Raw genomic sequence first — 13,211 nt, 5'->3', positions numbered from 1 at the left:
GTGGTTCTCAACCTTCCTAATGCCGCAGCCCTTTAATACAGTTCCTATAGGTTGCAACCAACCCACAGGTTGAGAACCGCTGGACTAGATGATAGTACAGACCATGGAGTGAATGTTTAAACAACTGCTATTGCTTTCCTTTTAAAACATTTTCCAACTTTTTATTTTGAAAAGAGAAAAAAAAATTTTTTTTTTTTTTTTGTTGTTGTTGCAGTTTTTGGCCGGGACCAGGTCTGCCCCCCACCTCCGGTATATGGGCCATCAGCGCTCCACTCCTTGAGCCACAGGCGCCACCCAAAAATAAAATTGTTTTTTTGTTTTGTTTGTTTTTAAGGCAGTCTCACTCTGTCACCATGCTGGAATCCAGTGGCATAACCATGGTTCATTTGCAACCTCAAACTCCTGGGCTCAAGCAACCCTTCTGCTTCAGCCCCCCATTTAACTAGGACTAAGGTGTGTGCCACCACAGCCAGCTATTTTTTTTTTCTATTTATTTTTTAATACAGACGGGGTCTGACTCTTACTTAGGCTGTTCTTTAACCCCTGGCTTCAGTGATCCTCCAAAGTGGGCTACCCGGAGTGCTGGAGTGCTGAGTGCTGGGATTACAGATGTGAACTGCACCCAACCAATTTTGAAAAATTTTAAGTCACAGAAAAAATGAAAGAATAAACACCTGCACCCTGCACCTGCTTTACCAATTATTAATGTCTTGTCACATTTGCTTTCCTGGCTACAAGAGTGTACATACTCCTTTCTGAATCATTTGTAAGTAAAACCCCCACACACCTGAGTAACCACTGCCTCGATTAAGGACAAGCCTCCTAACCCTGCACATGTGCTACCATGTCTCAGAAAACCAGCATTGACTCCACTCACCTAACAGTAGTTCATATGCAAATCTCCCTACCTGCTCCAAACGTGTCTGTCAACATTTCCTTTTTCTATCCAGGAACCATCAAGATTCAGTCCTTGCATTTGGTCATTATGACTTTTTTGTCTCTCTATTCTAAAACATTCGTTCTGCCTTACTTGTTTTTCATGATTTTTTTTTAAGAATCTAGGCAGTTGTCTGATACTATGTCCCACATGCTAGATTTGTCTGCTTCCTCAAGATCATTAAATACTTTTGGCAAAAATAACACACAGGTGATGTTGTAAACTTCTTAATGTATTAATTTCAAGGTGCACCACAAATGTCAAAATGCCAATCCGTACTATTAAAGTCAAATCACTTTTAAAGAGTAGTGATACTAGATCTCTTTGCTGAAAGGTACATTTTACATTTTGCAAGTAATCTGTAGGTATTACTTTGTACCATAAGAGCATCTTATCCCCCAATAAGCTCTCATCCCAATGTTCTTTATATTAATACTTTTCTTAAACATACTTAGAGAAAGAAGTTCCAGAAGATCAAACCCAGTCTCCTTTCATTATCCCGATACAGTCCATCAGGATTACATATATTGCCTACTAGTAACTAATGCCAACATCCCACGGTAATAGTTGGTGCCATGGAAAGATTACATTGGATTCCTGAACTCATGCATCACAGAAAATGCAGCCCTGGGTTTATTATTTAAAGCTGCAATGGTGAAGACCAGCTGCAATGCTCTGCATTAGAAACCTTGGGAAAGCATAAGACAAAACCTTAAATATAGATGCTTCTATTCATTTATCTTAATTAAGGGACAGGGTCTTGCTATATTGTTCAGGCTGGATTCTAACTCCTGGGCTCAACCAATCCTCCTGACTCAGCCTCCTGCGTAGCTGGGACTGCAGGTGCCACCACTGTGCCTGGCTATTTAAAGGTACTTTTAATTAAATATTGTTAGCAGTAACCAAAGCAAAAAGTTTCTGTTAACAGTATTTTAACCTAAGAATATATTCTATTCCAGAAACTTCCAGGAACTAGAACCTGACTTACCTTAAATTTAAATATTTTAATGTTACCTAGGAATTAAAAGGGCCAAAAGAGTACATGAGTGGTTATCAATTGCCCTGCATACCTTAGTGTACAAACATATATTTTACTGAGGGAGAGGTGGTATCAAAATACCCACCAGTAAATTTTAAAGGGGGAAAGTGAGCATGAAATATAATGAATATAATTTCTGCTTCCAAGCCTTTGGAAATTCTAGCTCTGAACAGAGATTGCGGCTGCTCCAACAGCTCTGTGAAGGCGGCTTTAATCCTCTGCCACTGGATTTCCCCCAAGAAATTTCCCTAGTCAATCCAAACGGCACTTTCCACTGTCGCCTTGGGCTCACCCAGCCCTTGTATCCCTCCTTCCTTCACAGCACACGGCTCCCCACACATGTGCATGGACAAAGACCCACAGTTCTTTACTTTTCCCTTCTCATTAAGGAGCATGAGGAGTCACAATTCATAGTTTATAACAATTTCAATTATTTCAAGGAAAACCTTTGCCACTATTCCTTCTAAATTCACGGACACGTACAAAAACCATAAACGGAAGCGGGCTGCCTGATACCCGCAGCTGGTAAAGTACACCACACATCAAAGGCAGTGACGTGTGATCTAACACAAGTTGGCAAATTGACACTGCATCAGAACAGATGCTCTGACTTTCCAGTTCACCTCAGTAGCGAGTGCCATTGGCTCAGACATTCAAAAGCAATTCCCAAACAATCCCAGAGGACACACGTTCTCAGGTACACGAGGTGAAGAGTCGCATCAGTTACTCTCAAATGGTACAAAGGAAAAATATAAAACAAGTGCGTTTGCTAAGTTTGTATGTGCATGTTACAGACAAAGAGGTAAAGTAAAAAGGGGAAATGTTAACTGGTAAATCTGGACACAGGACACACAGGGATCCTTGTTTTCAATGTTGTCTCAACTTCTCCACAGGTTTGAAACTTCCAAGATTAGGCGTGGCGCCTGTAGCTCAAGTGCCTAAGGCGCCAGCCATATACACCAGAGCTGGTGGGTTAGAATCCACCCCCGGCCTGCCAAACAACAATAACAACTACGACCAAAAAATAGCTGGGCATTGTTAGGGGCGCCTATAGTCACAGCTACTTGGGAGGCTGAGGAAAGAGAATTGCTCTAGCCCAGGAATTGGAGGTTGCTGTGAGCTGTGATACCACGGCACTCTACCCAGGGCAACAGCTACTGTCTCAAAAAAAAAAAAAAAAATCCACAATTAAAAACGAGGAAGACTTAAAATATCTTAATTTTCCTTTCTTAATGTGCAACAGGTATTACATTGCTTTTAACTGAGAACTATCTGGATTTGATCTGGCAAAAGCAGAATTTAGGGGGCAGCACCTGTGGCTCAGTCCGTAAGGTGCCGGCCCCATATACCAAGGGTGGCGGGTGCCTGTAGTCCCAGCTACTCGGGAGGCTGAGGCAAAAGAATCACTTAAGCCCAGGAGTTGGAGGTTGCTGTGAGCTGTGTGATGCCATGGCACTCTACTGAGGGCCATAAAGTGAGACTCTGTCTCTACAAAAAAAAAATAAAAAAAAAAAAAGCAGAATTTAGGCATTTAATACATTCTAAACTAGACTTTAAACTGGAAAAGAAATCGCCTGAACTGTCCGCTCTGCTCTGATTTCTGTTCACTGTCCATTGCCGCCTGCATGAACACTCACTGTCTTCTCCTGGACAGGGCATTCCGGGACGTTCTGGCACACAAGGAAATACTGAAAGAAAATAAAATTGGTTAACATGATATTTAAAACATACAAATTACACATAAATTTAAAATTACATTTAAAATTCAAATATAAAAAAAAATTGGCCCAGATTTCAACCTGACCCTCTCTTCACCTGAGACAAGACACGATCTGTGGTGTTTGCTGAAGGGATTCATTTACCACGGCCACACAAAAATACTCAAATTGCATCTCTGTTACATCATTCGTCTTAAAAAAATCATCAACTATTATTTCTTTAAGTCCTTGGGATGGTAGGGCAACCATGCTACAATGAAGAATAATTAAAATGTATACAAATATGAAACATTAATTTTAAAAAGACGTATGGAATAAATTAGCAACAGAAACAGTACCAAAAATCTGAAACTTTAAGTTTATATTAGGAACTATGAATTTACAAATGTACTAATTCAGATCATTTTCATAATACGGTAGAATATAAACCAACAGGGTGTTATGAGAATCCAGTCAGCCATGTGCAGCCCCTGACACACTGAGGACCCGGAGTGGCCAGGCACAGTGGCCACGTCTGCAGTCCTGGGAAGACAGCTGGAGCCCATGAGACCAGCTTGGGCAAAACACAGTGGGACTCATCTCAGAAAAATAAAATAAAGCACATAGTTTAATAAAAAGTACAGAGTACTGGAAGCACAGTTCCTAATACGTATTTTAAAAGCTGAGACATATGCTTTTAAGCTAACTTTTGAAAACAGGTATTTGATACACTATAAAAAGCAATAAAACAGGCCAGGCAGTGGCTCGCCCTATAATCCCAGCACTCTGGGAGGCTGAGGCAGGTGGATCCCTTGAGCTCATAAGTTCGAGACCAGCCTGAGCAAGACTGAGACTCCATATCTAAAAAATGGGGCACTATAGTGGGCGCATATAGTCCCAGCTACTCCGGAGGCTGAGACAAGAAAATCGCTTGAGCCTAAAAGTATGAGTTTGCTACGAGCTGTGATGCCACGACACTACCAAGGGTGACAAAATGAGACTGTCTCAAAAAAAAAAAAAAAGCAATAAATCAGGAGTTGTGGGGGCTTAAAACTTAACCTATTGGATTTAACACACAAGATTTAAGTGAAGGGCACACTAAAAGCCTCAATTTAAGGATTGTAAGTGGTATCCATCTGGCAAAAACATCTGTACCCCCTTAATATTTTGAAATTTTGAGAAAAACAATAAAACTCAAAACATTAAATACCACTGGGCAGTCACTTCCTTATTCACTGTAATTTTATTATAGAAAGAGATGACAAAAAAATATATCACTTCTAAAGCTCTACTAGGATCTCAATGAACTAGATTATAGACCACTTTGGAGTCACTATGTCACAGTCTAAGGGTAGAAAAACATCCAGATAGCCGGGCGTTGTGGCAGGCGCCTGTAGTCTCAGCTGCTTGGGAGGCTGAGGCAAGAGAAACGCGTAAGCCCAAGAGTTAGAGGTTGCTGTCAGCCGTGTGATGCCACGGCACTCTACCCGAGGGCGGTACAGTGAGACTCTGTCTCTACAAAAAAAAAAAAAAAAAAAATCTAGAAACTACTGTTTTTAAAAAAGAATACACTGTAAAGTACAAAATAGTAATAACAAGACATTGCAACAATTCACTATACCTGAGGATTTACATTTGTTTCATTCTTTAAACAATTTCCTAAGTCTGATCTCCTACTGCTCCCAAAAATGTTATATGAAATAAATGCAGCATATTAGGGGACATTTAAGATCCCTCACCTCTGGGGACCATTAGGCTCTTTCTCAATTCTAAAGTCCTGCCCTAAAGGTGCAGCTTCTGAGATGGCACAGAGGCACCGACTCCTAGAACCTGAGGGGGGACCGGTCTTACCTCTGTGAATATCTTAAGGACCAGTACTTGGGGATGAGGCACAGAGATTAAAAAAAAAAAATCAGAATTATGTTGTAGAATAGTCAAGAAGAGAGTTATTTCAAAAAAAAAACTATGGCTCTAGAGGAGAATGAAATGACTTCCCTTACCGTGGATCAGGAGCTCGGAGTCCTTGTTAAGCTCATACAGCCTGAAGGCTTCTTCTAACTCCAACTGAGACGACACAGTACACGGGTCTCCTGGAAAATACAAAATGTAAAGCTCACTTTTTAAAACCTCTAAATATGAAGATGACTATTATCATATCCTAGAATATAGTATCTTGGTGAAAACCAATTTTCTAAATATATATGTGTGTGTACAGAGAAATATCTGACAAGGACAAATCTTTAGATAGTTATTTAGACAATTCTATTCTCTGAAGTAGGTGACATAGCTTCCTTTTTTTTAAGGACAGGACTTTGCAATGTTGCCCAGGCTGGAGTGCAATGGCACAATCACAGCTAAGGGTAGCCTCACCCTCCAGGGTTCAAGCCTGCTTCCTGCCTCAGCCTCTAGAGTGGCTGGGACTGTAGGCACTCGCGAACCCAGCAATTTTTAAATCCCTTTTGTAGAGACCGGTCTCCCTATGTTGCCCAGGCTTCTCTGGCACTCCTGGCCTCGAGTGATCCTCCTGCCTTGGCCTCCCAGGTACTGAGCCAGAGTATGGCTGATGCCACTGCAGCCCCACTTCTGTGTGCCGCAAACCCTGTACAGCCTAAAGCCGCCTCCTCATACATGGCAAGTTATGCTTGTTGGTCTCTCCTCCTCCTACAAGTGGCCAACTCTCAGCTGATCACAGCAGCTGCACTGCAACCTCTCTCAGATGCACAGCTTTTCAAATAGTGTTCAGATAAGGCGTGTGCCAAGCTGTGCCCAGCCCAGAGGCTCCTGTGCCTCACTTCCGCTCTCTGGCCATCACTTTCCCTTTTCTGCCCTAACTCCTCTCTGGCCTCCCCGTGGCTGCAGCTCAAAGCCACAGTGAACCCATCCTAGGTGGGGGCAGAACAGCTACTTGACTTGCTAATCACTGTTTGCTCAGTTAAACTGTTAAATTTGTCTAAAGTTTTTAACAACACAAAATATTACATGAGGCCCACGGACACCAAATTTTACATACACTATACGCAGAAAATCATTTTATTCCTGTCTTATACATTCAAAATATAGCAAATGTAAACTGTCCTGATCACATGTGACATTGTCCTGCTATGTGACTAATGGGGACGTTTAAGAGCAAGCCTTCTTTCTGCTACCTCTTTCTCCGAATGCCACTCCTTGGTGGGTTAGAGGTCTCCAAACAATCATTTTGTCAATTGTTTTTCTTCACATGAGAGCATGCTCAAGGAGTCACAGAAAGGAAGAGCAACCAAGTACTCAGCACTGAAGTACAGTCCCCTGAGCTGCCTTCAAATGTGAATGTACAGTTTTAGCAAAGGGTCACAGAGAGGAGACGGAAGAAACACCTCCAAGTACCCGAAGACCAGAGTGACGCCGAGCAACTAACAAGGTGGCTCTTCTCCCTGGGCCACAGCACTGCTAATGAAAAGCATGCGTGGAGTCTGGGCTGGGCGCCCCACACTGCGTCCTCCTGCCCGCTCCCGCGGTCACTACAGTGGGTGACTTCAACCCTGTCCCAACCGGCTACCTGAGAGCACAAAATGAAGCCCTTGTTCCTGCTGCCTCAAAAAACAAAACAAAAAACCCCCACAAAAAACAGGACCTCTATTCTCCTCTCCAACTTGGCCACTGAATCTCCACTTCCTTTTTCCTTCTCTGGGACCCATTTTTTCTTTCCTTCTATTACTTCTCAGGTAAGGGCATGTTTGAGTCTCTCTCAAGAACCTCCTACACAACCTGCTGTCCCCCCGCTGACAGCCACACGTGCAGGGAGCAAACTACAGGGTGGCCCTGGGGGTGGCTGAGAGGAAGGAGAGGGAAAGGGACGGGGCCTTGGTTTTTCATCATAGACTTTTTAAAATCAAGATGCGTATACAGCATCCATTAGTATCATTCATGAGCGTGTGTAGGGTTAACATGAAGGTGTCAGCTAGCACAGGGTCAGTCTCTTTGTTGTTTGGTTTTTGAGACAGAATCTCACTCTGAGTACTGTCCACCTCCAAAAGTCTACCAAAAAATAAGAGATGCCTGAGAACAAAGATTTCATCAAGGTGCTTCCAGTAAACTAACACCGTCAAGGTCTTAAGGATCTGAAAATATTTCTAACTTTAGAAAACTTAAGAGGGTGCCTTGTGAATTCGCGAAGCTAGGGATCTTCTCAGGATCTTTTTATTTACTTATTTATTTATATTGAGACAGAGTCTCACTTTGTAGCCCTCAATAGAGTGCCGTGGCGTCACAGTTCACAGAAACCTCCAACTCTTGGGCTTAAGTGATTCTGTTGCCTCAGCCTCCCAAGTACCTGGGACTATAGGCGCATGCCACAATGCCCAGCTTTTTTTTGTAGAGACAGGGTCTCACTATGGCTCGGGCTGGTCTCTGGCTTCGGCTGGTCTCGAACCTCTAAGCTCAGGGCAATCTACGTGCGTCGGCCTCCCAGAGTGCTAGGATTACAGGCATGAGCCACCACACTTGGCCGGTCTTCTCAGGATCTTACGGGTGCTGTCAAATAGCACAGTGGTCTCGGAATCGTAGGGACAACGTCAAACTCCCAGTCCAAAACAGGGAAGGAGGGACCTGTCTCAAAAGAGATCTGTAGCACAGCTTTTATCTAATGGAGTACATCACTATCTAGGAGACAGAAGTTCACAATGCCCAACATGAAGAGAACTCTGGCTTCCAGCTCTAAGAAAACAGCCCCATCAGGACCTTCCCACTGCCTCCCTGCCTCTGGACAATGGGTCGGAACACGACATGCAACTTGCAGAAGTCATTTCCCTCCCTACTTTAAATGGTTATACTGCTCAAAATGTACAGAGACAAACATTTTCCAGAAATGCCATGATGTTCACGTGGTCATTCTTTCAATATTGAGCCCAATTATAAGCAGATTTCTGGCTTATCGCTTCCTCTTCTGGGAGGTGGAAGTCAGTAGTTACAGAAGTGCAGGCCACATACGTATCCTCCACCCCCATGTAGGAACAGACTTAACTCTCCACTGAAAACCTGTCATCTCAGCACTCGAGTTTAGACCAAGGAGTTTCAGACCAGCCTGGGTAAAAAAGTGAAACCCCCACCTCTAAAAACAGATACACAAATATACGAACAAATGAAACAATGGTTTAAGATATTGGAAATGGACGGCACCCATAGCTCAGTCAGTAGGGTGCCAGCCACATACACCGAGGCTGATGGGTTTGAAACTGGCCCAGGCCAGTTAAAACAACAATGACAAATGCAACAAAAAACTAGCTGGGCGTTGTGGTGGGCACCTGTAGTCCCAGCTACTTGGGAGGCTGAGGCAAGAGAATCACTTAAGCCCAAGAGTTTGAGGTTGCTGTGAGCTGTGACACTGCAGTACTCTACTAAGGACAACACAGTGAGACTCTATCTCAAAAAAAAAAAAGATATTAGAAATGAAACAGTGAAGGATCAACTGTTTCAAACTAACTTAATTGTAGCTCAGGATAAAGTTCAAAAATACAGTAGAACCTCTGTAAGTGACACCAGGGGCCTGTGCTGACAGACACAGGTGCTGCGTGTCCAGTCTGTGAACACTAGACCAGCAGAGGAGGTGGTCACTGCAGGGCGCTGGCCAACTAGGGAGGTCCTAGTGTACACTCAATGACCCAGAAGGTAGAATCCAATAGAGTATCACCAGGCACGTGAAGAAGCAAGAACAAGTGACTCACAACAGGGGAAAAAAATCAGTCAAGGGAAACGGACCCTGAACGACACAGATGAAAGAATTTGTAGACAGGGGCATTAAAAGTTACTTTAATTACATATGCTATGTTCAAGAAGCCAGAGGTATTGAGCATGGATGGCAACTTCAAGACCCAAACTGAGATCCCCTGTAATCCTAACACTTTGGGAGACCAAGGCTGAAAGTTCACAACCCAGAATGAGCCACAGACGCTGTCTCTACAAAACAATGGAAAAAACAGCCACGTGTGGTGGCTGGCATCAGTAGTCCCAGCTACTCCAGAGGCTGAGGTGAGAGGATCGCTTCAGCCCAGCAGTTTGAGCTGTGATAACCCTACTGCACTCTAGCCGGGGCAACAGAGCAAGACCCTGCCTCAAAAAGAAAGAAAAAGAAAAAAACAGACAAGCGTATACACCTACCATGTGATATCCAGCCGTTCTCCTGCCTTTTCTCCAAGAAAAAAGGAAATATGTATCCATGCAAAGACTTGTACGTGGTTGTTCACAGCCCTTTTTATTTATAATAGCCAAAAATTGATAGCAACCATTACGAGATGAACAAACAGGACGGGAAAGTCAGAGGCTGTGAACTCCTGATCAACACATCCAACACAGCAGGGTAACCCAGTGAGAGAAGCCAGGCCTCCCCCGAAAGGAAAGAGGAATGCTGCAGGAAGATATCCCACAAAGCTCAGAAACAGCAAGCCACAGTGACAGGACGCAGGCCACATGAGGCCGCATCTGGGCACTGACCTGTTTTCTATCTTGTGTGCTGATGGTCTCCTAAATATCAAAACTCAACTGTAAGTTTCTTTTTTTTTTTGTAGAGACAGAGTCTCACTTTATCACCCTCAGGAGTGCCGCAGCGTCACACAGCTCGCAGCAACCTCCCAACTCCTGGGCTCAGGCGATTCTCTTGCCTCAGCCTCCTGAGTAGCTTAGCTGCGACTACAGGTGCCCGCCACAACACCCAGCTATTTTTTTTGTTGTTGTTGCAGTTTGGCCGGGGCCGGGTTTGAACTGCCACCCTTGGTATATGGGGCCGGCGCCCTACTCACTGAGCCGCAGGCGCCACCCCAACTGTAAGTTTCTAATATGCATTGCTTATTGTATGTTGATTGTACCTCAATTAAACAATTAAAAAAATGAAATAAAGACATGAAAAAGCTGAATAATTCATCACTAGACTTTCACTTTACAAAAGGCTACAGAGACTTCCTCTAGAAGAAAGGAAATTGTGTCAGTTACAAAACTAGATCTGCCAGGAAGTGGTACTTAGCCTTTTCTTTTATTGCTGTTAATTTTCATTTTGGAATGTTCGGTTTGGCCCATAATACTGTCTGTATCAGTGAAGCAGGACTGATAACACAGTGAGGAGTCGCCTCCAGGAGCTTTCTGACAGGACCACCACTCCTGAACACATCACACCAGGTGGTAAGAGCAATCTGCTATTTCAGCTCTGAATGTACCAGCTAACATTACACAAGAGCAAAGACATTTGGAAAACATTACAGAAAAGTACACTTGTCACCATTCTAAGTACGGTTTTCTTATATCTCAACACTCAATTTACTCCCCCATGAACAGATCCTATTTTATAATGCAAGCTGCTAAGAAGTCTAACCTCCTAAAATTCAGAAACACTCCATATACTCCTTACATCAAAGAATGCTTATATTCATTCTAAATTTCCACGAATCTCACCTATGGAAGTGATCAGGACAGAAATAAAAGAACTACATGCACAGTATGCACCCCCCACCCTCCGCAAATCACCAGTTTTCAACTTCTTCCTTTACACCGTCTTTTACATGTAAAAAAGCACAAAGTTACACATGCTGTTGGTAAAAATGTGATAAATGGCATAATATTAGTGGCAGTCACTTGGCACCCCTGTTGCGAAGGACAAACTGCATTTCAGGGAACTTGTCCTGCAGACAAATACAGTTGCCCAAAATACAAAACGCACTCTCTGTGCCACCACAGGGGTTAAACTGCAGCAGTCCAAATACCCATCCAAAGAGGACAGGTTCAGTGAGGGCTGGTACAACCGAGTCACATAAAACACCTGGTCTTAACGAGGCGAGGTGAGCCTGCAGGCCACGAGGGGCGAAAGGAACATGTTAGATAATCTTTCACCCAGTGGCAGCTCACACCTGTGATCCCAGCACTCTGGGAGGCCGAGGTAGGCAGATCCCTTGAGGGCAGGAGTTTGAGACCAGCCTGAACAACACAGCAAGACCTCATATCTACAGAACATTAAAAAAACATTAGCTGGGCATGGGGGTAGCCACTTGTAGGCCCAGCTACTCAGGAGGCTGAGATGAATGATCACCAAGCCCAGGATTTTGAGGTTACCGTGAGGTATGATCCCACCACTGAGCTGTAGCCCACACAACAGGAGACCGTATCTCAAAAAATAATAGTAATGATAAATAAAATAAGGTGAAACAAAAAAAATGGGGTCGCCTGTAGCTCAGTGGTTAGGGCGCCAGTCACATACTCCGGGGCTGCTGGATTCGAGCCCCAGGCCTGCTAAACAATAATAACAACAAAAATAGTCAAGTGTTGTGGTAGGTGCCTCTAGTCCCAGTTACTCTGGAGGCTGAGGCAGGAAAACTGCTTGAGTCTAAGAGTTTGAGGTTGCTGTGAGCTATGACAGCACAGCATTCTACTGAGGGCAACAAAGTGAGACTTTGTCTCAATTAAAAACAAAAACAAAAATAGGTTAAAACATCACATTTGTTTAAAAAAAGACTCATTTACTGCTCCCTACCCACCACCCCCCTTGAGTATATGGGGGGGGGCGCAGAGCTTCACACCTGTAATCCCAGCACTCTGCAAGAGTGAGACTCCATCTCTACTAAAAATAGAAAAATTAGCTGGGCTTTATGGTGGGCCCCTGTAGGAGGATGGCTTGAGCCTAGGAGTTTGAGGTTGTTGTGAGCTTGGCTGACACCAGGGCACTCTAGCCAGGGTGACAGAGTGAGAAACTCTGCCTCAAACAAAGAACATGGGAAGGGGGAGGGGATATGATGGTTACAAAATTACTATTCATTCTAAAATGTTTAGTTAGATTAAGCAAACCAGTTTTTCCACATCAAAACGAATCAGTGAGACTGGTTTTGGGTACCAGGAAAAAGGGCAGTTGTTGTAAGCCTGTTTAAAGAGAAGTGAGCTTATGGTCTTTATTTGCTCAAACATAAAATCCCACAATTAAACGTCTGGCTCCTAGAACAGAGTTTCTCATATGCCAAGGAAATCAAATCACAGTACTGTCTTTGGACTGATCCTAATGAAATTTCTTTCTCCAGATCAGCACACCCCAATATCTACATGGTTAAAAACAAACATGACAAAATTACAACTGAAAAATAATTGAAAGTACTTAAAATAATTACTATTTCTTCTGTGTGCCTAAAATTAAGAAAAGACTAGTATCAGAATTAAGCAGGGGATCAACGGAACATAATGAAATATTTAACCTTTTACTTAAACAAGGCAAAGGCTACAGTCTTATAGTTTTCCCCCAAAACTAAAACACTTAACAACCATTTAGGGAAAAAGACCTGCAAATTGCCATATGAGAGGATAAGACTTTCACCAAAAAAGTAAATTTACTACATGAATCAGTTAATTATAATATACTATTGCCAGGTGCGGTAGCTCACACCTGTAATCCCTGCACTCTGGGAGGCCGAGGTGGGTGGATTACCTGAGCCTGATGAATTCAAGACCAGCCTGAGCCAGAGTGAGACCCCGTCTCTAACTGTGGTGGGCGCCTATAGTCCCAGTTACTCAGGAGCCTGAGGCAAGAGAATCA

General features: G+C 43.4%; 1 protein-coding gene across 1 annotated transcript in view; it reads right to left on the bottom strand.

Moving 5' to 3' along the window:
- PRKCI (protein kinase C iota) overlaps nt 1–13,211 on the bottom strand; it is a 66,483-nt gene that overhangs the window by 29,550 nt on the left and 23,722 nt on the right. The window contains exons 3-4 of the mRNA XM_053600204.1: nt 5,674–5,763; nt 3,614–3,664 (exon numbers count right to left, since the gene is read on the bottom strand). Coding sequence (XP_053456179.1) covers nt 3,614–3,664; nt 5,674–5,763 — 141 coding nt within the window. The remainder of the gene's footprint in view (nt 1–3,613; nt 3,665–5,673; nt 5,764–13,211) is intronic.

The sequence above is a fragment of the Nycticebus coucang genome, chromosome 8, assembly GCF_027406575.1.
Source record: "Nycticebus coucang isolate mNycCou1 chromosome 8, mNycCou1.pri, whole genome shotgun sequence".
Classification (NCBI taxonomy): domain Eukaryota; kingdom Metazoa; phylum Chordata; class Mammalia; order Primates; family Lorisidae; genus Nycticebus; species Nycticebus coucang.
Note: the sequence above shows the minus strand (reverse complement) of the source record. Positions and strands in the feature narration are given on the sequence as shown.